This window comes from Aythya ferina, assembly GCF_964211825.1.
Source record: "Aythya ferina genome assembly, chromosome: 11".
Classification (NCBI taxonomy): domain Eukaryota; kingdom Metazoa; phylum Chordata; class Aves; order Anseriformes; family Anatidae; genus Aythya; species Aythya ferina.
In genome coordinates this window covers 16,569,906-16,597,183 of record NC_140307.1, presented here as the reverse complement: position 1 = coordinate 16,597,183, position 27,278 = coordinate 16,569,906, and the positions used below count along the sequence as shown (strand labels likewise).

At 39.0% G+C, this 27,278-nt stretch overlaps 1 protein-coding gene across 4 annotated transcripts in view; it reads left to right on the top strand.

Moving 5' to 3' along the window:
- Positions 1 to 18,236: 18,236 nt before the first annotated feature.
- ENTREP2 (endosomal transmembrane epsin interactor 2) overlaps positions 18,237 to 27,278 on the top strand; it is a 131,772-nt gene continuing 122,730 nt past the window's right edge. Inside the window, exon 1 of one of the 4 annotated variants that reach the window (XM_084532252.1) lies at positions 18,237 to 20,442. In XM_084532252.1, the coding sequence (XP_084388378.1) occupies positions 20,206 to 20,442 (237 nt within the window). In that variant the 5' untranslated portion in view covers positions 18,237 to 20,205. The remainder of the gene's footprint in view (positions 20,443 to 27,278) is intronic. The other 3 variants (XM_084532250.1, XM_084532248.1, XM_084532249.1) reach the window with 3 other exon arrangements.

Sequence of the window (27,278 nt, the reverse complement as noted above, 5' to 3'; positions counted from 1 at the left end):
AAATGATGCTAATGCAGCCTCTTTGTACATTGGTCTCTAGAGGAGAAACTTTTGTCACTTGTAGAGTTAAGATTCACCTCACCTTTTCAGTTTCTTTGTGTGGGATCATAATTGTGGACTGTTTGGCTTCAAGTGATGACTGAAGCTGGATTTTATTGGCAGCTCTTCAAGAAAGTTTTTGTTCTGATTTGGTAAATGAATTGCATTTTCATGTTAATTGTTGCTGCAGCACTTAGGAGAGAAGCTGTTTACCACATTAGAGCTAATACATGTCAGCGACATTTGTATCTAGCTATCATAGACTCATTAGGCCATTTAACTTGCAACTCCTTTCTAATACATAACAGGCTGCCTACTGTTTGACTTGAGTAATTGCGAAGGTGTTCCTCTGCTGAAGCAGGAAGGGCTGCAGCGAGCAATCTGAAAGGTGTATGTACATGTGCAGATTCTTACTCGAATCATTGTGCATTTATGTGGAATTTACACCACTCTTTAACATGATGTGCTAGGAGTCATAAACTTCAGTAAAGGAAGGCAGAATCGGGCTTTGGATTTTTTTTTCTGAGGACGAGAGTGATCATAGGAGGGCCTTGTTATGAACATAATCCAGAAACTAGGATGCAATAAAGAGCAAATACAATACTGAGCAGAAGTAAATAGTGAAGTCAACATAATAGTTAACTCAAAATAGTGCCCTACCAGCTGGACAAAGAAAAAAAAATCATTTGTGGTTTCTGTATCTGTCTCAGGTTTCTAATAGGAGCCCAAAGCTTACAGCTGACACCAAAGACCACATTAAGAGAACACAACCTACTGTGGACTTGGAATATATACATTAGGAACAGGTGAAACAGGAGCCATGTCACCTGCAGTTAAGAACTTTTCATTTGTTAAATCTACCTTTAATTTGCCATTGTGGTCATTGAAATTTGGAGTGCTTTAAATACAGACTGCTTGGAAATATCTAGAATGAGCCGCACTAACTTCCTACAGTATCAGGCAGACTGCATTATTTTGTATCATTTTAAAATGACCTCTGATCTCAGCTTAGAGCCCCCTTAGTCTTTTCAAGCAGTCGTGTGAAATAGCTGTGTAGTTCAGACAGCATGGCAACATCTGTGCTTTTGTTGACCTCCACTGACTTTGGGATCACTTGCTTTGTCTTGCTAGCCTTGTTAGAAAGAGATTTTCTGACCTTGTTGCACATGGGGAAGCAGAATCTACTGCTGCCCCTGTCACCAGAGGAGCTAAAAACAAGGACAGTGAAGACATCAGACCTTAAAATGCCAAACTTCGGTGAAAAGATATATTGATTAATAGCTAGTTCTGGGTAAATGGGAGACCCTGCCAGCCTTTTTTCCTTTTTTTTTTTTTTTTTTTTTTTTATTTATTGTAGTTTCTGTATAAACTAAGCAATTCTAAAATCCCTTGTTAGAGCTGTGTATGTCAAGAGCTATGTAATCAGTAGTTATGCCTGGGTAGAGGTTGTATATGAGAGCAGTGACAGATGATTAGAAATAAATCATTGTCTGCGGATCCATGCAACTGGTGAAGCATTCATGTGGAGCTGTGGGCAGTGTCAGGCTGAGAATTGCACCCAGCAGTGGCTGTGCATGGCCTCACCTCACAGCAGTTCTCCAGTGCTCTGCCACCCTGGTCTGCCAGGTCCTGCACTCGGCATTGTCTGCTGCTGGCTGCCCAGTTCTGTGGGAATGAGAAAGTTAGGTTTAAAACTGAAGCAGTTTTCTGAATAGGCACTTCTAGTGGTTTCTAGACCATCAAATCAAGAGGGGTTTGTGTTGTTTGAGTCTTACCCACCTTGCACATCTGTCCTTCCGTTGGCAATGATAAAGATAGCAATTCAGCAACTTGCACGATATGGACTTCTGTTTTCTGAAGTGCCTCTTCATAGGAATGTCAGCAATTCATTCTCAAAAAGATTGTATACTTCATTAGCAAATGTTAAAACTGAAAAATGGATTAAACCATCAAGGGAGTCTAATATCCGGTAGTCTGCATAGAATCCATTAGCACTGCAGACCTGTCACCTCCATGCACTCTGTCTCCAAAGGGTAGATAGAGAAACCAACCTCAATCAAAACAGAAAATCTGCTGTGGTATGTTTACAATAATGACTAATTTAGTTTTATGTCCCTTGTTAGAAAGATTATCTCTTCCCTTTCCTCTGGAGAAGGAGATCAAAAGCCTGCTTTCCTTCTTGGAAGTCTTCCCATCTGTGAAGAAGAGTTCAGGAGAGGTCCTGAACTTGGGTTGAAAAGAACTGGAATGGCTGTGCTGTACTGCAATAAGATTACTCTCTCTCATGCTGTCCAAGAGGATTTGTTAAAACAGCTTATGTGTTTTGGTGAACTCTAGCTTCTGTATACCACAGCGGGGCCCAGTAGTGCGTAATACTGCTTACCAGTCATAAAAGTTTGTTGTGAAACAGAGGATCAAGTCCTATTTTTTTCAGATTAAGAGCTTATTTTTATTTAGATTGGATAGAAAGAACAATAAAAAAACATCATGTAGTATGTGAAATCTTTTCATACTACTGACACTTAGATTCATATCTTTAATCTCCCTATTAAAAGGGACTTAATTAAATAAAATGCTATGTGATTTATTGAAATAGCCCATAATAGCTCAATGTAGCTTCCTCTTGAAATTCCAAAACCTCATTGTGCTAATGCAAAGTCCATCATTATGCCACCTGTTTGTGATCTTCAAGGACTATTAAGCCTATTTATCATTCAGCTGGTAAGGAACAGAGAAGAAAGAATGACATTAGAATAATTTTCACAGAGGAAAATGGTACTGAATTGCCTAAATCAGGGTTACTAATCCTTTTCAATTAAAGAGGCAGCAATTGACCTTAGATCTTCAAAAAACGTTTGTAGGTGAGACAACTGTATTGGCTAAATTTTTCTTTTTTTCTAATTCAGCAGTAAGTGTTCTGTTCCTTTCTTTCTAATATGTAGCAGAAAAATATAGGCTTCTCCTTCTACAGAAGAGGTTGTACAAAACCAGCTGCTGCTCAGAATGAAGATAACTAATGTCCTAAAATTCTCTTGTCCCGGGCTGGTTGCCTTGCTTATCTGGAAAAATGCTGGCATTCAGAGGAAGATTTTTTTAAAATAGTACTAAATTCAGAGATTGTCTCTTCAGGACAATTTGGACTTGAACACTTTTTAGTCTGAATTTCTATTTAAAAATTACTTCAGATGAAGTTAATTTTGCCTTGCTGAGAACTTGTGGCTGAGTGTTTGTTAGCTTTCCATGTATATAACGAAGCCTGCACCAAAAGAGTGGGCTGCTACCTCGGGAACTGTCAGCAGAGTTAGAAAGGAATTGAGATGTTTGGGTATGCTGTAAAAGTTTTTGGTCCTTGTATGCAAATCATCAGTTTCTGCAGAGGTTTAAGGGTAGTGGCTGCTGCTCAGCTCTTGATGCAGATGACAGTGTGGCTGGCTTACTGTGATACAGAGTTCCTATGGCTCTGCAGGCAGTCATCTGTTAGGGACCTGGTGTGAAGTCATAGTCATAGCAGCTCGAACGTGCTAACCATGCACCTTAACTCAGTGCTGGTAGTCAAAGGCACTAGGGCTCCTTCAGGCCAACTGATGAAAATTATAGTTTCTTGGCCCAAATGTTTGAGCTGTTGGATTGGGATGAGAAACTTGAGCCCTACTGACATAACCAGAAACCTGTTGGATTTGAGTTGTCTGTTGGAAGAAGTTCCTCGAGCTAAATGGTGTGCTTACAGAAGGGGAGGAAGACAGTTACCCATCTCAGGAAGATGAAACCAGAACCAAGCTTTTGAAACACAATTTGCTTCAACTATCCCACTGAGGAAAATGATCTTCCGTAATGTTCTTCTGTAGTTTCAGAAAGGAAATGGTTTTGCAACAGGGATATGAAATGAGGGAAAATAAGAACTAAAATACCTTGTCAAATAGATTCAACTTTTTTGGGGGGAAAAAAAAAAAAAAAAACACCAACAACTTGCACAATATTAAAAGAAATACGTGGTTAGAAAAACAAAAACTAAAAATATGCTTGAAAACTGAATAAAATATTTAAATCAAGGAAGGGGTAGTAGAAAAATACTTGCATGAGACAATTTTTTTTATCTGACATAATTGTACATCAGTGTGCATGTAGTAGGGGTAGTGTTTTCTGTTGCTTTTAAAAGTGACGTGCTTTTGAATGCTTTTTTTTTTTTTGTCTTTTTTATCTTGTTTGTTCTTCCTTGTTAAGGACAGTTCCTTATGCTACTGACCTTATCAGATTTTTATTATGGAAGGAAGAAGGCCAAGTAATTTTGCCTCTTTTGCTACACCTTCCAAAATTATCACATGTGGGAGTACGGAAAGGAATGGGAGTGAAAATATTAGAGAGAGGAGGAAGAATAGGACTGTTGAAGCATTGGGTTTCCCTGTCATAACTAAATACATCCAAAATTAGAATTTCTCAGAGCCCTGACTGTTATATTTGTGTGTCTTGGAATAGATCAGAAGTAAGGCTCAGATGAGAGGTAAGTCTCCTGTGAAGGTATATGGAAACATGTCTATGAACTGTCTAAAATAAAAATCCTTGGAATGGAGTTTTATCGTTTGCACTGGTGGAACAACCATGGCACTGCTGTTAGCTGTGCTGTAGCCTGAATATCTGCTGTATCAAAAAGCACACTGCCTGCTGCTTTTCTCCTTGTGCATTCCTGTTGTAATTCTGTGCTTTGCTTAGCTATCTCAGCTTGAATGGCAGTTGAAAGAACGGAGTTGCTTGAACTTCATTTAGGCATTTCAGGAAGAAAAGTGGTTAACAAGCATTTCTAGCAGTACTACTTTCACTTGGATTCTTTTTGTCATATTTGCAGTGTACCTTCTGCTCTTGTTTGCCAGGCAAAGCTTGCCATGCACAGTTGATGGCATGATGGCAAGGTGAAGTGCTTTTTAAACTGAAATGGTAGAAAACTTGTTCAGTCACAATTTGCCAATTCGTAAGCTCTAGCATTTTTAAGAACAAATTGGAAACGTTCCTAGATTTTGCTCAAAACCATGATCTCTAATGGGTTTCTATCAAAAAAATATTTTTTGTGCTGGGTTCTTTGAGAGCTGCCCTCACAGATATCCTTCCCTCTGCAGTCTGATAATCATAGGGAATAGACTATGAGGCTTACCCATGTCCTGAATTACATACATACCTATTTTGGATAAATTTTGCAACTCCAGTGTAGATTTGAATTTAATTTAGATATTTCTCCTCCAGGATAGCATCTGTGCTTTGTAAGCCATTTCACCAAAGTCCATGCTACATGCTAATTTTATACTTATTTATTGAAAATTGACTGATAATATAAATATAAAAAATAATTATCTCTATATATTCACACATACAGTTATAACAGAAAACAAAACAGCTGGTAATACAATGAAGATAAACTGAATAACAGAATGATATAAAATCTCATTAAAAAATGATGTATTGCTCCAATAGCTTTATTTGGGAGAAGAAATGGAAGACTAATGCTCCTGTAGTTTCACAGATAATGTTGGAAAGAATTATTTAATAATCTCGGTGGGTTTATTTCTGTTGTCTTATGTGAACAATATAATATGCTGTTTTATCAGCTTCTATCTCTACATCCGAAGCAAAAAGTTCCTTATTCTTAATTGCAGCAGAATGCTTACAGTAAACACTGCTTTAAAAATTAAAGGCAGGACCCATGTTGATGTTTCCATGTGTATTGTCTAGTATTTATAGCAGAGAATGGTTACATCTGAATGCTGTTTACCCCACATCGCTGGACATCAAAACAAACCCACTTCATTTAGTGCTGGCATACCCACCCTTCCCCAATATTCTCTAAAGGCTCAAGGAAGTACGTTGTTATTACATGGGATTTAATTTTCATAAATTACCCAAATATTCATTTCTTTTGCTTGAAATTGTTAATTAACCCCAGTACTGCCTATGTTGTTTGAGTAGATTGCTGTTGTCAGGACAGATAACATAACCCTTTCTTGTGAAGAGTGCCTAACACATGCTTGTCGAAGGCAGTAATTAGGTAGACCCGAATAGTCAGAAGGCTGATGTGCTAAGGCTAATGAACTAGTCGCTAACGATGCATGATTGTGCCCAAATGGATTAGAAAAAGCTCACCTGTGTGAGCAATTTGTGTTGTCTCATAGTAACAATTATTACTTAAGCAGTGACTTTTCTAGAACATTAGTGACTTCACAATATCTTCATCTCATATCCAGTCATTTTTATTTTTTTTTTAGGTTTCATTATATTAAAAGCTATTCATATAAGGGTAGACTGAATTTTTGCCAAATTTTTAAAATGGTCTCCAAAAAGCCACAAAAATGCAGTCCTGACAGGATAAGCTGTACAACGATGTATACAAGGACCACCTTTCTCACCTAGAAAATGATGGTCATAATTTATTTTCTGAGAATGCATAACTGGATTCACAATGAAATGACATTGCACTGCAGAAGAAAAATTTTTCTGACCTTTTTCATCATGCTCTAAAATCTACCTTGCACAAATAAAAGATTGCTGAGATTCCAGGAGTATTGTTACACTGCTGCTGATGTTCCACACTTATCGCAGGTGTGTTCTTATCTGTGAAAACAGAACAGGATTTGGTCTTTGATCATAGGTAAGTTGTCTTGAATAACTCTGCCACTGGCAAGTATGCCTCACCTTCATTGCTGTCATTCCATTCCATGTCCTGGAATAAAAGTTCTGTCCATCTCATTTAAACTAATGCAACACCTTATGGAGCTCCTTATTTTATAGTAGCTATAACTTATTTGAGATTATGTTCTGACTTGGAGTAAGCCTGTAGCATTACTTAGAGAATCTGTTTAAAAGGCACCTTACCCACCAATAGCAAATGCACTATTTTTGAATAGTTCACTATTTTATTACTGTTATCTGCATGGCCAACAGACATCTACGTGCTGCCTTCTTTCTGACTTTGGTTACCTTTGTTCCTTCACTGTAAGAGATTTTTTTGTCCCTGCAAGACATAGATCTATATAAAAGAACAAACATATGAACAAAAAGCCCACATGCAGAAGCCAGAGAAAAATGCTAACAAGTCTGCACCGATGTGTGCAGCCTCAGCCCCCAGGACAGCTCAAAGAGCTACTGCACCACAAGCTGCTCAGGCAGTAGTCTGAGGGGTAGCAGGGAGTATTAGTGGTCCTTAACTGTAAATGAAATGTTCGAAAATGAGGGAAAAATAGGCTTTTAGTGAACAAAAACGCCTTTACTAAACTTCTGTGTGGTTTTTTTTCTCCCCTCAAGAGTTTGTCCCAACAGCTGTTTGCTTAAGGGACTCCCCACAGAATTCTGCATTTCCCCGATGCAGCATGCCTTCCTACCCAGGGAGTCAGAGCACTCAAAGCTGAAACAGGAATCAACCCCAGCCTCCTATTTTCTGTAATGGAACATCCTGAAATTGCTCTTGGTATCTCAGTTTCCTTTCAGTTAAATCAGTATAATGCTAACGATGTATAGAGAGCCTTACCAGCTTTAGGCAGGGGAAAACTTGGCCCTCTCTGATGGTGCCAGCAGGAGGAATGCTGATTGCTGCAGGGTGAAACAGAGGGCACTGAGCAATCTGACAAACCGTAAAAAGGCCCTTTGGGAAGAAATGCTGGAAAAGGCAGATTATTTAAAAAATAAAAAATAAAAAATAAATGAAGAATTGCACTAAAACACAGGGTGAGGGGCAATCCTAGCTGTACTCAAGTTGACCTTGTTAATTTTGCTAGTTCTTAGAGGGGGAAAAAAAAGCACAAAGCCCTACTGAAATTTCTCACAGATATCTTGGTATGATGGGCAGCAAGACAATCTGCTCAATTATTTTCGGCAGTTAAGATAACTCTGCTTTTTAAAAGCTCGTCATAGCAACTAATACTCTGTTAGGGTAACTGCTTTTTCCACACACCTCTCTGTTTAATGTTTTCATATTATTGTTTTTATTATAAACCCTCCAGGGAATTTCTCTCTGCCAAACCACTTTATAGCCTTGGCTTACAGTCTGTCTATACAGTTCTTGCCAGATTTCTGTGTGCTATTCTCTGACAACCATCACAACTCAGGAAAGATATGTAAGTTGCTATTTTGTATTTATAACAAATTCTTCCATTTTGATACTTGAGATAAAGAAATAAATGGAAAGCAGAGGCTGATGATCAGATTAGAGTTCTCTGGCATATTAGGTAAGTCTTAGCACTGCCAAAACTTGAGAGAGACTTCAACTCCACCTGCTGTCCCTGCACACCCCAGGCCACTGTGGGTAGGGATGTTGCCAGCGGTGTTCGCAAGGCAGCGATGGCCAAGCACGCTGCTTGTCATGCTACAATGCTTCTTGTGCCAATTTTCCCCCTTGCAGCCACACAGCAGTGAGCTGATTTTGGAAAGATAACGCTTTTTAGAGTACTACATTAAAATCACTTTTTTTAATGACCCTTATGCTATCATGTGTAAGCAAAGAACTATTGAGAATTATTTAAGTCTTTCAGAAGAAACTCTGGATTGAAAGTGCCATGGTTTGGCTGGGATAGTTAATTTAGTTAATTTTCTTCCTAGTATCTGGTGTGGTGCTGTGTTTTGGATTCAGGATGAGAATAGTGCTGACAACACAGCGTTTCAGTCACTGAGCAGCGCTTGCACAGAGCCAAGGCCTGTCCTGCTCCTGGTGCTGCCTGGCCAGCGAGGGGCCTGGGGCGCCCAGTGGCCAGGAGGGGACAGCCCCAGGACAGCCTGCCAATGTGAAGTAGCGAAGGAATTCTGTGTTTTGCTTTGCACTTGCACGTTTTTGCTTGACTGAATAAGCTATCTTTATCTCAATCCACAAGTTGTTGCAGTTTCACCTTCCCAGTCCTCTCCCCCACCTCACCTGGGGAGAGTGAGGGAGCGGCTGCGTGGTGCTGAGCTGCCCGCCAGGGTGAAACACAGCAGAAAGTTGGCTTAAAGGATTAGTTTTCTTCTGAGGAAACAGCATTCTAGAAACTTTACTAAGTGCAGTCACCACGCAGTCCCGTGATCTTGTTTGCACCTTCCAATATAAAAATATGAATTCTGATGAGTCATAAAAAGGTCTGTACTGGGTATAGTTGGAAGAGAATGATATAATTGTGCTAAAGCAGTTGGTACCTTTCCTGATGTCAGAACAATACAATATTCTGAACAGAGAAAGAAGAGATTTCCTTGACTGTATCTCAAATGTGACAGGTAATTTTTTAATTAATTTTTTAATCCTTGTCGAAGTGTAGACTGTGTAACCCTGGAGTTCTGGAAAGAATGGCTGAAGTACTGTCTTTGCCTCTTTATCCAGCTGTTAAATTTAACTAATCGATTACTGAAGCACTTCTCTTGCAACCACTTTTCTTCTAACCTGGCATAGAAATTGTTTGACTGAAAGTGGGAGAAGTATTGCTTCAGGCTCTCATCCAGCAGGGAGGTGCTTATAAAATATCACCCTTAGATGAGGAGTAGATAGAACTACAAAGAAAGCTAAAGAAATGTGTTTTCTTACTTCCAACGTAGGAAACCTAATTCTCTAGGGCACTCTAAAAATAGCTTTCAGTAATGTTATTTTGCTCTAATTCCTCCTAAAGCTATAGACATTAATCATAAATTTATGCCATCTAAAATGAGAAGGGCTTTTATTTCAGTCTCATCAATGAGACCCTATATTGAATATTAGTGGTGTGAGACATCTTGTCCATTGTTTGATCTTATATGGGTGCTTTCACACAGCATGTATTTTGATCTCTAATTCTGCATTATATGTTTGTTGTGTAGGTAGTATTAGGTTGCAAGTCAGTATTTCTTGAAGTTCTTATAAATGTGCTATGAATGTGTGAAAGATTATTCTTCCAGAGTATAAGGTATTACAGGGGGGGGAAAAAAAATGCTGCTGCATCAACTACTTAGTTTCTTGGGTCAAGTGAAAGCTTATTAAATGTACTTAAATGAGCCTGGGCTAATAAGCACTTAGAACTAGATATTTCAGCCTCTGCCTCAGATTTATTTATTTTTTTTTTTTTTTTATCATCCTTTGAACTTCTTGTCAGCCACCTCTCTGTTCCCTGAGAAGGTCACCAGACAAAAAAATAAGCTGTAGCTACCTTTCAACTGTTTTCATTTTATTAAAATAACCTTAATACTGGCACAGAATACATGCAACAAGCTCAGATGCATCTAAATGGAGAAAACTGTGTAGTGTCTATGACAGATAAGATGTCTGTATAAAACATCACTTGCCGTGCAATTTAATTCCTCTGTGCATATTAATGCCCAAAGAATTCAGAAATGTCCTGGATAGCTAGTCTTCCATGCTGTGATGGTAGCTAGGGTTTATGCTAACTGTTGCTTCCCCTGCCTTTTGTCCTAAACTCTGACATGCATAAAACCCAAAGCCAGAGTACACGAGAAGATGATGCTTTTCTTCAAGTTTTCTTATTTGTAGGTTCAGATAGAAAAATTCATCCAATTATAGACTGTGAGACCACCTAATAGTTGTATGGGTTAGATTAAATTGGTGTAAAATGGTTGTTTTATGCCAGTGCAGCCTCCAATGCTGAATATGTTCAATTAAAAAATGTAGGCTGATTACCAATTTATGTAATTGTTCTTCAATTTAATCAAGACTTAAGGGTGCTGACTGTAATGAATATGAAAACGGTGTGTTTATTGCCACAGCAGAGCTGTTCATCTGTTAGATCAGAAGCAAAAATATCAAATAAGACAAGTAAATATTGAAGACATGATCAAATGTGAGTTTATTTTAAAAAAAAAAAAAAAAAGTAAATGGAAGCCAAGTACTACTTATCTGGGTTTCTGGACAACTAGTTTTATTATGTAACTCCCTGGAGCAAGAATGTTCTTCACAACATTTGTATGACCTGTAAAGATCCTGTAGTTTAAAAGAGCAAAGATGTATTTGGGGGGGAAGCTTTTTCACGTGTTTGGCCCGAAATACATCCTGTATTTCAGCAGTGGTTGCAACAAATTTGTGCTATAATATTGCACGATGCTCAAATGGGCGTTGGGCCCTGTTAAGTCTGCTACCACATAAACAAATGGCAGCAAGAGAGTCTTTCTTTCTCAAATCCTCTGCTTAGAAATGGGCATGACAAAGAAAGTTATGTTAGCCTAATTAAACTCTGAGTGCTATGCAGGTAGAGATTTGCAGACATCAATGTCATTTTCCTCACTTTTATTCTGAAAAGCCTAATATAGGGCATTTTTTTTTATTCTGAAAACCTAATATAGAACATTTATTTAGAGTTATTTAGAGAAGGACAGAGGTATTTAACATTAGAGAAATGAGGAGGATTGTGGGAGCTATGAAAGAGGAAAGGCATGAAAGACAAGTACGCAAGGCTGGATAGAAGTACATCGCTGCTGGTGGAAAATAGTAGACTGGGCAGGAGTGTACGAAGTAAAATAGTATGATTTCAGTATGCACAGGATCCTGGTTGCAGTCTAGAACTGGGTTCTTTATCTGGGCCAAGGGGGAGAAGTGGTAGGGTCTTGAGTATCAGCATAAGGTTACTTTTCCTCTGGACAGTTCAGTGCCCAAAGGAGAGGGGGACAAGTTCGAAAAACCCCTTTAACAACTGCAGCTATGGTGTGGCCCTGTTAGATAGGGATGGGTGGGTAATGCTGTCAAGCAAGTTTCCCTGCTTTAGAAATGAAATCTGAAGCCCTGTTTTATGAAGGAAGACTTCTTGTGGCAAATAGATTTGAGATAGCATTAAAGAAAATGTGTACGCTGTAGTCTAACCTGTAGAGCATTGCCAAGGTCAGTGAGTGACTTGCTGTGTATTTGCCAGCTGCAGAAGTTTAAAGTTGCCTGAGGGCTGATCTGACTTACACATGCAAGTTTTCTACAAATGGGGCAAAACTATGTGACTTTTCTGAGTTTTTTTCTTTTTACACTTAATTTTTATAAATAAGTATTCAGCTTAAGCCTTCCACATATGGCAAAAACTGCTATCATGCATGTGTATGATCATATACTGTCAGTCACTGCTTAAAGTATTAAACTATGGCTTCCAATTAATTTGTTTCATATACATACAGAAAGCCAATTGTGCCTTCTGTTTTTCAGCTAAATTTCAAAAAGAGGAATCTTAAATGATCCAACATCTTCAAAGTTTAAATTACATGATCTAGCTTCATGCTTGTAGTGGAAAGAACAAAATTATGTTTCAAATAACTTCGGATAAATTAAGTGGCCTGAGAGCTTCTAAGTTTTACAGTAGAGAAGAAGATAGAGCAACATATAGAGAAGGAGGGAGCAAAATTTAACCTTGTAGATGTCTAAATATACATATTTATATGTACGTATTAGTTTTTTTAAACAAGCAATGCTGTCAATGCTTTCAATGCTGTAAATTGAAGCTCTTTATACCTAGGAAGCTTGCATTTTTTCTGAGTAAGACCTGTTACTGTTCATGATCTTAGATGCGTTAAAACAAAATAGCTGCAATATTGAACCTTTCTTTGCATTGGAAGTTTAAAAACTAAATTGTAAATCAAGTAGATGTATTTTTACAGGTCTTCAGAAACACGTCAGGTAGTTTATGTATGGAAGAATACTTTTTTTTTTTTTTTTTTTTTTTTTAGCTGCGAGCATGCTGAAGCAGACAATATATCCTAAGGTATGATCAGAAATACTTATGTGAGTTCTTTTGGTTTTGCTTTTCATTATTTTTTTTTCCCCATTTCAAGTGTCTCCAGTTACATATGATGCTCTATGTGAAATCCTCACCTGATTTTAAAGGGTTAACAAAACGAGGTGAGGCTCTTGTCCTCAAAGCACAGCATGTTTAACTACAGGGAAAGCTGTGAGTAACTTCATGGGGCAAGGTGTACCTAAAGCAAAACTGGATTCAGTACTACAGTGAACTGGACTAGCGTTTTGGAATTTTATGTGTACATGTGCAAACAAAGACTTCCTCTTTGGAGAAAGATCGTATTTTCACCACAAAAATATAAGGGTAGAAAGTACATATTTGTACATGTGTATACATTCTTGGTGTTGTTGAGTACTTCTGGCACATCCCACACGTCTGTAAACATTGTTTCAATGAGTTGAAGTCAATTTTACTTGAAAGTTGATGGACGGTGTTGAGTGGGTTTAAAGAAATTAGCTCTGGCTCTCATTTTACCCATTGACTCAGTTTTATTTGTTGCTTTGGAGTAGACAGGAGTTTTTGTTTTATTGAAAGGAGTGAGAATACTTTGGATAACATATAAAGAATGCCTGGTAAATGGATTTAAATTTACTTAGATACAATTTTTTTTTTTGATTTTTGAAACATTGCTATAATTTACTTGCAGGATACATATGGCACAATTTCTGTCTGTTTCTTTGCAAGTCAACTGGAGTTGACTGAAACTGTACAACAGAAATCACAAATGCAATAAAGGGAAAAGAGGAAGAAATTTGACAGTTTATAGGAAAAGAGTAAAAAAAAGTAATATCCTGTTAGAGACTGTTTTAATAAATCTCAATACCAACTTCATATGAAATGATGTCCCATATGAATTATCATTTCATGTAAGAAAAAATATTTTAGTAATGCTTAACTTCAGCTCACGTGGGTTTCTAGGCTGGAAAGAACATTTTACGCTGAACAGCCTTTTTATTAATTCAAGTATCTATACTTGAAAAAGCTGTGTTTATCTAGTATGTATTTTAACTAATTGGTATGAGCAGCTCTCCTGTCTTTAACGTATTTAGATCACATACCCCATCCCTCTGAATAACTGGCATGTCTCAGCCATCTAACGCTAATTTCCAGTTCTCCAAGAAAGAACCTTTTGCCGTGTGTTTAAAACTTTACTCACCTACAGATGACAAGTAGAAAGACTGCTTTTATAAAGCTACTTCACTGAAAATGAATCTATGAAACTACATAAGCATTTAAATTGGTATTTAACTTTTTGTACCATACTTAGAGGTTGATTGGTAAACTGCATGTCAGAATTACTGCTTTGTTTTTTGCTAGATCCCATTAAAAAATAATTGCAGTGGAACCAATAAATCTACTGTTCTATCAGCAGAAAACCCTGTGTAAGAGAAAAAATCAATACAAACAAGACTTGGATTTTTTCTTATATTTTGATAACTTTTACTTCATAGCAGGTGGAAATGTTGTATTTTTCCCTTTATCTTTTCAGTAATGTGTACACATCAAAGAAGAATAGGTGGATGTCCCAGATTGGTTTCTGATTCCATGTCCTTTACCATAAAATCTAGAATCTCATTAAGAGACTCAAGGGAGGGATTGATTTTTTTTTTTTCTTTCTAACAACTCCAGATCTCTTACCTGTAAATCCTTTAAATGACTTTCTTAGTAGCTTCATTTCTTCAAACAAAATGAGAATTCCTCCAGGGTTTGAGTTACGTTTATCACAGAAAACCAAGAGATCTTGATTTCCGTTAAATCACAAGTCTAGCTTTCAGTTTTTGTTCAGTTAAAGAAATAAAATCCTAATTGCAAATGCTTAAAATTATTCTTCAGTTAAGCCACTAAAACCCAATTGTATTTTAATGAAATTTTGTTTAAAATGATCATGTTACATTTTGTTTTGGACTTTTACCTACTTAAGTTGTACAGAAGAATATAATTTCTTAGATTCTGGCCTTGCCTAATAATTTTAAAATACAGTATGAAGTAGCTAATTCTACATTAATGCTTTTCTCTTTTTCTCTGGGCAACTTGGGATCAGTGAGAAATCTGGACACTATTGCCCACTATATACATGCAGAAGTGTTGCACATCTTAAAGTTTAACAAACGAAAAGTGTTATGGTTTAAGTACCAAACAAATTAATGTCCAAAGCCTTTCATGTAATGTTGCAAATATATTTTTCCGTTTTCATTCTTTTAGACCAAACTCTTGATTAGGAGATACTCTGCAAACTTTTGCTGATGTTTGAACAGCAAATAGCAGGTATTTCTTTCTATGTAATGTCCTTTTTTTGGCAAAGAAATTACATTTTGTGCCATGCCTGGGAAAGAAACGTCTCATTTAAAATTGAGTTCTGGTTCATGTCCTGGAGGGGAAAAAAAAAAAGCTATTTCAGACCCACGACACATACCCAATTTCAACTTTCAAGCAGTCATAAAGTGCAAGGCAATTATCTTGATTTCAGTGGTGTCTTTAGCACTCCAGGACATTCATCAGGGCAGCCAATCACATGGAGGAAGTGATTCCAAAGTAGGTATTTCTGAAAAAGCGACAGATTATTTTCAGATTAAAGCATGGAAATTGGCTTTTCTTTTCATCTATAAAGCTTTACTGATCAAAAACCCTTTGGCTTACATATGGAAGTAAATCCTATGGTTTGATATACACGTATATTATGTTGTTAAAGGTTAGTATTTTTGTAAAACCAACTAACCTGTGTTTATCCTTTGTAAAAACACAAGAAAACGGAACACTAAGAAGTAAAGTAACGGCAGTTACTTAGCTTTGTCTCCTTCACATCTGCTGTCTGGGTAGGGTAACAAGCCAATACGTGGGTATTGGATGGTATAAAAAATAGCTGAAAAGTTCAGGGATCCCTAAGTAACTCCAAGTCCTTAGACAAGTGAGAGCGTATTTCCTGTGTGCTGTGTACAATCACTTCACCACCAAAAGTTCTGCATCTGTTCTGAGTGGAGATGTGATGGTCATCTTTGTGTGACCTCTTAGAAACAGACATTGGGTATAGGTTTGTTACAGGGCTCTTGATGAATGCTAGGTAGATGCTGTTAATACATACTTTAAAATATATATATATATGCACCTAAATAGTGTTTCAAGTGGAAAATGGGGATTCAATGAAAATCTACTGATCTCTGCAGTATTCTCTGCATGCTTTTATTCATAACACTTCTACCCACTGAAAGTGTACTTGGTGAACTCATCATTTCATTCACTTCCACAGAAAAATGATGTAAAAGATGGGACTGGTAATGACATTGTACATATGACTTGCAAAGTGAAAACTTGTCTATGAAAACACAATGGACACTTTTATTAGAATGAAGGGGGAGGAGTGAGAATGATTTGTTTTTAATAGAGGTTCATTGCTTAGCTACTAGTCTGTCAGAGAGAGATTTGAAGAAAAATGTTTCTGATTCATCAGGAAGGAAAATAACAGCAGAGACAACAGTGCCACTGCAAGGATTAAAGAGTCTACAGTCCCAAGCCTATTATCCTTTCCAATACTGGTGGGTGCTTTCATGTACTGTCTCATTGTCTTCAACACACTTCAGTATCTGCTAATGTTTTGTTTTGTTTTGTTTTTATTTAATTTTCAAATAAGATGGCAAGAAAGCAGGTTATTTTCTGCAAGATCCTGATTACCACAGAATGTTGTATATAGATAAGGCAGTCTTTATCACTGGCTTTCTTGCCCTTCTTTCTCCCTGCCCAGTACAACTTTTTGGAGGATAAACATAAAGTTGTATTGCTATGTACGAGGAAATGCAATTTTTTTTTTAAATACTGGAATACCAGGTTCCATTACATTTAAAATTGAATGCTGTTATATGCTTACAAATTTGCTTGCGAGAATATGCTGCTTTTCAGTCCTGCAGATGATGAAGACTTCTTACGTAGGTTCTTCTATCCATAAATCTAATTCCAGTACTTGTGTAAAACCTGAACATTTTCTTCTACAAATGGCTCCTTGTAATCTGAGATAAAGTATGTTGGAATGTCTTACAAGTGATTTTCAAAACAAGTCCATGTGTAGACATGGAAAAGGATAATTCATTTTAAGATGCTCGCCAAGAAATTATGGTGTCCTTTGTTCACCATAATCTAGGACTTCATCCTAGATGTTGTAGTCTTTATTTGATTGAACAAGTGTAGACCAAGGAGGAAGAATTATTACTGATGGCGTTGTTAGGGCCCAACTTCTGAATGGCCCTGAAATTATTTGCTAGATGCTAGAATAACAAAAACACTCTTCTTTAAACTCAAAAATCTCAAGACTCCTTACAAAGCTTGTCTGTAGAAGGAGGAATCTTTTTTTTTTTTTTTTCTTATTGTGTGTGTCTATATAAAGTATATGTTGTATTTTTCAGCAATGGTACCACCTCATGTGACCAATTTCTGCTGCATCTTTAGGATATGCGCTGTGTGGGACAACTTGGGTCCTTAGTGCTTATTAAGTCCTTAAAGCTATATATACAGAGCGAGAGGAGCTGTTTAACATATCATGTGAATATGCAAATATCTGAGAACAGCTATGTGTAAGTGATAGTAGCGGGGCCCCCTTGACAGACTTCCATCATCTACGCCCTGTATGACACCATGTTAAGGTCCCTTATTATGTATGTTAATTGGTAAGCAAAGCTTATTAGAACTATGAATTTATTCTTTTTACTGGTTTCCATTTCTGTCATACTTGAAAATACCATATACTTAAAGGACTTCAAATAACAATCGCAGAGACAAAGATGCATGAAATTCACTAGCATTCAAAGTGAAACAGAATAAATACAAACTTAAATCCATGAACCTAGTCATAGTACAAGGCTTGAACCTGGCTGGGACAAGCGAAGACTGACAGTAATGAGACAAATCATAGAAATAGGATAATTATCATGCTGGCCCTTGAGTTTTGATGTTTTTTATTCAACTAATAATATTTGTTAGGTAGTGCCCTTGTGCGTGCCTTTAGAAAATGATCTTTTTAATTTAAAAAAAAAAAAAAAAAGTATAGTGTTTAAATGTAAACATTGCTACCGCAAATCTTTTATTATTTATCTATAGTTCTGAAAGGAAGTTTAGTACTGAATCCCACTTTAAGTTATAATCGATGATTCTATAATCAAGGATGCAGAAATGAAAACTTCTACGAAAGTATCAAAAAAAAAATCTTCGGCAAAATAATACCACTGAAATGTGGGGACAATAACGAACACTTTCCACTCTACTCTTAAATCATTTGGAAACAAATCCAGTAACTGAGAGCCTGCAGAGAAACCAAATATGTGTATCCAGAGCTAACTCACACCTTCGACAATATCAATTTACACCTGAATGTTCAGAAAACCTCAGGTGAACAAGATGTGAAGCTAGCATAAAGAACTTCGATATTTTAAGCTCCTGTGGACTTCCTCCTGGAAACCAAAATAGCTGTAGTTGTCTGATAGCTTTAGTTTGCCATATTGGAAGCAATATACAGTGATTACCTATGTTTACCCACAGGTGTAGTTCACAGACACTAGATGAGCAGTAGACTTGTAATAGCAGATCCTCCTCTGGTGCCATCACAAATGTGGAGTCTTGTGAATGCCAGTTCAAGTCCTTGGAGATTGAAGTAAATTGCTTTATACTTAATGCATACAACATCATCAGCACAGGGAGTTAGTGAGATGTAAATTCACACCCCAGTGTAATGTGTCCTAATTTCCCCAAACCCTGGAGCCATTTTACTCCTGAATGAGAGCACCCACATAGAGGTTTAAATGCATTTATTCGTTATAAGCTTCTAATTGTCCTTCTGTTGAAATAGCCTTAAGCATTTTTTGGCTGGTTGGGGGAATGATGACTGTACAGGTTCAGTTTAGTTCTGGGGTTTGGTTTGGTTTTGCTAGCCCCTTTCACTTTGGCAGCATATTACAACACAGTCTTCTTCTACTTTGAAATGTGTATTTTGAAATAGCATTTCCAACGTTGGACAGAAAACAGGTCTAATTGCGTACTGTTTTTTTAATTAGTGTGAGTTGGTACACACCAAAATGCAGGGTGATCTATCAATGTTCATCTTTTTGTCTATTTTATCTGTTCCACCTGAGCATTCAGGTGTGATGTAGTACTCCCATCTGAGAGTCTGCAGCCCGGTCAGGCATACTGATGGGCAGAAATGTTTGTATGTTTGATTGTTTGCTTCCAACCAGCTCCCATTCTGCTCGTGCCCTGACTGAGAAACTAAGACATTCTATGCTAACTCTTCTTTTGATTGCATAAGTAGTATTAATTCAGTACTATTCTGTGGTAGAATAAGAAGTTGTAACAAAACACCTGTCTTCCATGTGGAGTTTCGTCAGGTGCTTTTAGGATGTGATTAAAATGATTCTTACACACGTGCTGGAGCAGTGTTCTACCCCCATTGGGGATGTTAGCAGTATCATCTGCTCTACCTGCTGGTTTTGTGGCACAGGGAGTGATTTAACTTGAAAGCAGCAAGCTTTGTTTTTCTCATAGAGTAAAATACAGGAATGTTATGATAAAACAGGGGACATAACCTTTGAAGCTGTTGTCAAAGTGTGCTTCCCCACTGCCTCTTCAAGAAACAAGGTACTTCACGCAATGAACATTTATTGAAAGACAAGAGCAAGGACATCATGAACAGACATGCAAGTCTTATTTAGATGTGGCGTTTGCAGTTTTTTTGTCTGAGTACCCCAGTATTACAGGTGTGCAGGGTGGGGATCCTCATTGCTGTCCAGAACCAATGCTGCTCCTGTCCGCATTTTACTACCTGGGGTAGTACAAGTAGCCCCCTGGGTAGGGGTATGGGGGTGGCGGTGTTTTTTTTGTTTATTTTCAGGGCCAGGCCTCGCTCTGCGCTGCCCCCAGGTTCCTCCCGGCCTCCCCCCGACCTGCTGCCCGCCTGTGCCGCTGCTGAGGCGCGGGGAGTGGCCGGGGGGGGCCGGGCAGGGCCGGGCCGTTCCCCTTGCCCGCTGCCCGCCCCGCTGCGGGCTGAGGCTCCGGTGCCCGCTGCCGCCTCGGAGCAGCGGCCGCGCCGCTTCGCCCCCCGCCCGGCTCTGCCTCTCGCCGCCGGGTACCGGGGGCCCGGGCCTCGCCCCCCGCCCGCCGCCTGCCGCCGCCATTGGCCGCCGGCAGCCCTCCCCCCGCTGCCCGGCCTCGCCTCCCTTCCCCTCCCTCCCCGGGCGGAGCGGGACGGAGCGCGGGGCTCGGGCTCCCCCTCCCCGGCGGCTGCGGGCGGCGGCGGCGGAGGAGGAGGAGGAGAGGAGGAGGAGGAGGAGGCGGCGGCCGCCCCTCTCCGGCCGGGCCGGGCAGGGCAGGGCAGGGCCGTGCCCGCGGGGGTCTCCCCGCTGCCCGGGGCAGCTCCTCCTCCATGAGCCGCGGCTGCCGGGCGGGGGGCGGCGGGAGGCGGCGCCGGGCGGCCTCGCCGTGAGGGGCCCCCCGGAGGATGCCGGTGCCGGTGCCGGCGGGGCCCCCCGGCGGGGCGCGCTCGCTGAGCCCCGCGGCGCTGTCCCGGAGCCTGTCCCGCCTGCGGCAGCACCGCGCCCGCTCGCGGGCCATGCTGGCCCTGGGGGTCACGCAGATGGCGCTCGGCTGCCTCATCGTGGCCGTCAGCTTCGCCGCCCTGGCGCTCACCACCTCGGCCCGCGTCCGCCACTCCTGCCCCTTCTGGGCCGGCTTCTCGGTGAGTCGCGGGTCCCCGCATCGCCCCGGGGGGCGCGGGGAAGTTGCTGCCGCAAAGGGGTTGGCGAGGACGGGGGGCGGCTGGTGAGGGGCAGGTGAGCGGCCCCGGGAGCTGCCGGGGAAGGGTCACCTCACGGGACGCAACCAAAGCGCTTAATTGGCCTCGAGGATCTCTCCGCAGTTCTTCCAACAGGCTGGAGTGCTTTCGGCTTCTCGAGCGCTCGTTAGAAACCCCAAGTGTCAGATAAGTGATTTGGGTTATGCGCTTCGGAGTGTGTGGCAGAAATGGTGCGATTTCAGAAATACCTGCCTAGTACCTTCACACGCAGCGCGTTACTTATTTTTTTTCCAGGTGTTTCAAAACAGAAGAGTAGTTCTGGATTAATTGTGTAGATATTTTTCTCGGTTTTTCTATGATCTTCGGTAATTTTGAGAAGAAACCCCAGTTCTTACTAGTAGCCTTGATATCATAGTAACCACATTCTTCTGAGTGGGGATTTCTGCGAGCAGCTGTTTGTCACGGTGAGGTGTGAATTAAGGATCCGATTCCTACATATTAATGTGCTAATAAAACAGCAGAGCCGGGGTAGATCTGGTTTCTTATCTCGACAGACCCAGCCGGAGTGTACACAACTGATGGTGTGCTCCCGCAAGCACAGCTTGTTCGAGAGTAGTTTATTTTCCCTTGATTGTGTAATGTTTGTGAGAAGAGACTTTTGGGGGCTATCAGTATGCTGTGAGGTACGCCGTCCTCATCTTGCAATTTTGGATACCTTCTGCTTTTCTCTTTGCTATATAAACCATAGAGAAGTACGTTTCCCAATTTGATTTTATGATTGTTATTTGCTCAGCAAAAATAATAGAGAAGAAAGCCATGATTCATGGATGCGTGTGGTGGGGATTGGTGGAAGGCACAAAAAGTAAGGGGACATAGTGGAAGGCTGCTGGAAAGCCATATTTCCTTAATTGGAAACTTACCATTTTTATGTACAATTCTGCCTTAGAGATCAAATTATCAGATAAGAGAGAAGAGCAATACTTTTCTTCTAACCGCTTTTTTTCTCTGAGTCCCAAGAGATAAGGTAATAACACAGTTGTTTTAAAATATGGTGTGCCCCAAAGAACTTTTGGAGGCTTATTCCTTTACACAGCATTTTCTAAAATCCTTCCGAGGTATTTAGTGAGTTCAACAAAAAATTAACTGTGGTAATGCTTACAAATGAAGAATATCACTGGGGAAGAGTGAAGGCATTAAGGTACCCTCTGGAAAATATAGCCAAAGAAATAACTAAGGATGAGGTAGGTAACTTGAGAGAGCAGTAAATACTAATGTAAGAGTCCTTTTCCTGTTTGCCTGTTGTCAGGCATAAATGTTCACTCCTTTCAAACTGCTTCCATTTTTCCCGTTAGAAACAAATAATTGAGTTGTTTGATGGTCAAGTAGCAATCTTAAACTCTTTCTGGAGGTGTGTGTGACACACTGTTGGTTTTACTCATTAGAAATGTACGTCCTGCTGTTGGGTAGGCAACATGGGCTAGATAAATGCCTGTGTTGGGCTCTCATGGACGTGCCTTCATAATAGTCTGAAAAACTGCAAGGTGTTCTCTGTAGGTTATTAATCATTATTAATTTGTCTGGGTGTTCTTGATTTGTATATCACAACAATAAGATATGATGGGGAAAAAAAAGATTTAATGACACTGTTAAAACCTGTTGCTAGGTGCCTGTTAAACCTGTGGTGTTGGCATATGAGAGGAGATGATGAGCACTGTTAATCACAAGGAATACGAAACTTGGGGTACGTTCGGTGTACGTTCTCTGGAGTTCATGGAGGCAGGGCTTTGAAAAAGTATGTTTCTGGATGAAAATGTTGTTCCATATCCAAATGGAAACGGTAGCACATTGGACAGCTGAAAAGAGAAACAATTAACAAGAAGGCAAGGGTTTCCTTCACTGTTCTTTGAACTATTCACAGTGAAATGGCTACTGGGAACCTCCCGGGGACTCTTGGGCCAGGACAAACCTTGAGATTTCTCATCTTCAGTGCACTGGAAAACAGCAGATCCACAGAAGCCAGCAATATTTGTTTCAGGAGGCAAATCAGCTTTTGTTGCTTCTGAGTATGTTGTGTAGCCACGTGGAACGCTTAGAGTTTACTGTGAAAGTTTGGAAGAGATAAGTAGCTTAGCTGAAGTGGGAATTTTCAAGGTCAATTATCCAGTCATTTGTACCTGCTGAACTTAGTGCACCTCTATTTTAGTTGTATGTTGCAAGTTATTGAAGTTGTGAATTATCATGCTTAATTGGCTGTTCTTTCTCAATTCATTTTTCTGCTTGCTCCCGTGCCTTTTGGAATCAAAGGACAAAAGAGATAATAGGGCTCCGTAAAGGATGAGCTGTCTGAAAATAGGGATAATGATTTCAGTAGTGTATTTATATAAAAATAAAGTGGAGAATTCTATTTGCAACTCCCTCTCTTTCCCTCTCCCAAAACTTCATTTTTTCTAACTTAACTCTGTGTAAATATGGTGTACTTCTTAAACAAAAAGCCCTAAAGTTGTTGGAGTTGCTATACAGTGCATCAAAGGGTTAAACTAGTTGCTGTGTGTGAGTGGCGTTTGCGTATAGAAATAAAGTTAATCATGTTTCTTTAGATCGTGTGATGATTTTGAGTTTAAAAAAAATGTGATATATTGCAGAATAAATTGTGGTAAATTATAAACACTGCTCTGAATTACTGGAACATCACTTTTGACGAGATGTTCTTAGATGGACTGATTTAAAAAAATAGAATATTTTAACAAATTCAGGGTTGATTTTTATTGTATCTAGAGAAAAATTAGAAACTTTTTTATTTTAAGTGCTTCCAGGCACGTGTATTTTTTTTTTTTATTTTTTTTGCTTGGAGGAGGTAAACAGAACGGTAACTTTTGGAGTTCTGATTTTTGACAACACTTTGATTTAAGCACATAGTTGAAGCTATAGCTACAAGCCTGAACTTAATGTCTAATTTATAAAATAAAAATATACAAGTTTGCTTTCGGTTTTAAGTATGAACTTCCATCCTTTCTAATGCCATCACCATGTGTAACACAGTAAGCAAGCAGTATCCTCATTGTACCATTCTGTTAATCCTGCCACCTATCAAGAGTCTGTCTCAACAAAACGATATTAACGTGAGGATATAATTTGTTTACAAGATTGGTTTTGCTACTGTTTACAGCAGAAAGGAGTGTTGCTTAGTCTGAGGATTTCAGGATTTGTTGTTGGGTGAGGTAAAAAACAGGTACTTTTACATTGAATGTGTTTTATCCAGAGATGCTGAGGGATGATGAACATGTAGCTTCAACGTCACATTCACTCTTCACAAAAGAAACTTGTTTTTATTTATCTGTATTCATTATTTTCACATTTTTAAAAAAAGATTATTGTACTTGGTCTCCAATAAAAAGACTACCTTTTAGTTAAAAGAAAAATCAAAATTAAACGTATTATTTTAGCATTGATGGTACACAGCCAATGGTCAGAGTAACTTTATCAGTGATAAACACAAATACTTATGTCCACATTATGCATTGCACTGATTGTTGTTCTAGCATAAAAGTTAAATTGAATGTTACAGCAGTGAAAGCATTTGTTGGTCAACTACTAAAGTAGGAGGTTTTCAGATTCTGACTCTGTAAACAACCATCCAGAACATTCTAGGACACACTCTAAACTAGCGCTTTGAACATCTGGGCAGCATGCTGGCTGCTTTGTTATTCTGAAAATAACGCTGGAAGAAAGTGGTTTTATTGAATACCAAAAGTAGCGGCGGTTCAAACTAACTTAATCTCCTCATCTTTCTAGGGGCTGATTCCAATACCTTCTGGAAATTTGTGAAAAATGAGATTGTAAAATGAAATGCAGCTATATAGCTAGGTGAGGAGCATTTATGGGATGTGAGGGGTGAAGGAAGCAAAGACACTTCTCAGGTGATCCTGACTGCCAAGCTACTGCCTTAACTCTGCATTTTTCCCCATGGTGAAAGGCCACTTAAATATTCTGTGGGAAGCTTCAATTTTGGTGTTTGTTATCGAAAACCCAAAATATATTTAGTGAACTCCTAATGAAAATATGGGATCCCCACATGAAAAGTAGCTGTTTCCACTTGTTTGCTTTTACAGAAGCACTGGCAGCTGAGAACGTATTTAGTTTCTGAAAGGTTGTATCTTGTAAATCATAAGAATCAGGAATACGCATTGGTCAGCTTCTCTCTTAACCCAAATGGATGCCTCTGTACTCCTTTCTGCCTTCACAATTACTTTCTGAAAGAGCAATATTAACTCAAAGTGTGTTAGATTCGATTTTTTTTTTTTTTTTTGGTTTTACAATCATTTTTAATAGATACTCTTTCATGTGAAATATATTTTAATTACAAGTCAAGAACAAAAGGGGGCGTCAAAGAAGAGTATTTCTCAGAGTTGTAGCCACAAATATTTGGTTGTAAAGGATGCTTGAAAAAAGTTGTTTTGGGGATTGCATGGTTATTTAAAAGCGTCTGAATGGTATACATTATTTTCGTGCTTTAAATAACATTTTAAAAGTAGAACAAGCTAGAAAGCACAATAAAAACAAAGAAATGCCTATAAAAAAACAAGCTCATGCCCATGAGTCCACATTATCACTGTGTGCATGTAGGAGTTCTCTTAGATCTGTATCACGTGGTGTCTCTGACACGTCAATGACACTGCTACCACAGAGCCTGCTGCATGGTACCTGGAGAGAGGAGTGGGGACTGGGGGAGAGGCCAGATGGGATGGCTGGTGCGCTTCCTTTCCCAGATAACATTGTGCAGGTTGGTTCAAGTGTTGACATCTTTTCCATGTTGCTTCTTAAGCAGGAAGGTTGGAAGTGTACCAGGAATGGCTGTCCTTTCAGAAGGACATTAGTAATGTTGCTGTGGGAGGTAGGATTAAGATTAATGTACAGGCTGAAGTCCTTCATATGCCCAGTCCTTCATGTTTGTTTTGGCAGAAGAGAATTTAGCCTTTTAGAAGAGTAGTTGAAAGCCATACCTCTTCCCTTATTTCAATTTCTATAACGGGGATTAATCTGGGCCTTTAGGAAGTTGTTTAAAAATTAATTTGTTTTCCTACATTTTTTCCACCTTCCTCATGAAATCAGGTAAGTCATGGATTTGAAATGAAGCTTCACCTTCAGACAGTATTTTGGGTTCCCGTGAAATATTATTACAGTATGCAGTAACTAGCAATGATATTAAAATTATTAGCGTCTATTTCTGAAGTTCATGCTAATTCAGCAAATATGTTCTTGGCTACCTAAGTAGTATAGTCAGTGCAGCTTTTCCTTTGAGCTCTTAAAGAGCTCACTGTGATCTGACAGACTAACTTCTGTTAGTATGTAATAATTGTCCTTTGAATGGAGAGGAACCTTTACTGTAAAGGCAGTAGTGACAGTACAAACGATAAAAGTTTATACAGATGATAAGTAAAATCAACATCAAAATGCCATTTCGATGTCTGACTGTGTTCTCATGTTCCCTAACCTACATTGTGTGCTTATTTTCCTTCACCTAACTTACTGTGAAGAAAATGTCTGAAAGCCTAAATATCGATCCAGCTATTAGGAAAAGAAATCCCCAGTGACGATGCCTGTCAGCTCTAGATGAGGACTGTCTACAGTGTTCCAGCATATCCTTCATTTGTTTGTGAATGTAAGGTAATTGGAACAAGAGAGCAAAGCCGTTCTCTACCATTGAACCATAGAAGCAGTACATCTTTGCTTATGGAACTAGTATTCAGCACTCGATGCACTGTACGTGTCCTTCCACTTGACAGTTCCCTCTCATGTCCTGACAATTTAAAAGCTTCCCTTACAGAATGAATTGTTTGAGGTTAACTTGACATTTTCTCTGGATCAGCTGTTTTGGCTCCAAAAGTACACAAGTAATTATCTTGAATTGTCTGGTTAATTAACCAATTTTGAAAATCAAAGATAAGTAGTAATGGGCAAAAGAGGAGTCAGACTGAGAAAGACGGTTACTTTTTAATCTCTAATGTTCCTGTAAGAAATGATATTCTTATTTTGGGGGTGGTGGGGGTGGTTATTTTTTTGGTGTTCTGGCAATTTCTTCCCTTCATCCACAACTGTTATGATTTACATAACACCCATGAAAATAGACAGGTCTGTGAAGAATGGAGTTTTCCCATCTAAAAATGTCTACATCTGGTTGAATCTAGAGGCCCTGGAAAATAGGAATTACTTGGATTTTTTTGTTCATAGTTACGAAATGTATGAGAGACCCTAAACAATGTATTTCTTTGTACCCACTATACTGTAATCAGAAAAAAGAATCTGATGCCAAATTGAATACTGTGCTAAAATGCAGTAATTGGTTATAGTCTGAATTCTAAAAAAAATTAGCCCATTTAGGCCACTTTTTTGAGAACTTGAGCTCTAGCCCATTACTGCATTTCAGTAAAAATTTGAGATTTTTTTTTTTTTTTTTTTAATTTGAGACAAATTTTTAAGTTACATTTCCATAATTTAGGGACGTCTGGGAATACTTCTGGTATCTTGCTTCAACATGTTAACGGTACAACATTAAAGAATTTAAACCAAAGAATGCCTCCTTTGCCTGTACTGTCAGTGCTTCAGAATTAAGTCTTTCAGACAAAAGTATTTTGGGCTGTTGTTGATGTAATCCTTCTCCAGAGTTTTAAGAAGGTAGATTGGACCAATAGTAAAGAGCATGTTTTTTTGCAGAAGGATTCTGGGTGGAATGGTGTAGAAACACTGAAACTTTTTAAATCACTTGGCCAGTAAGTTAACTC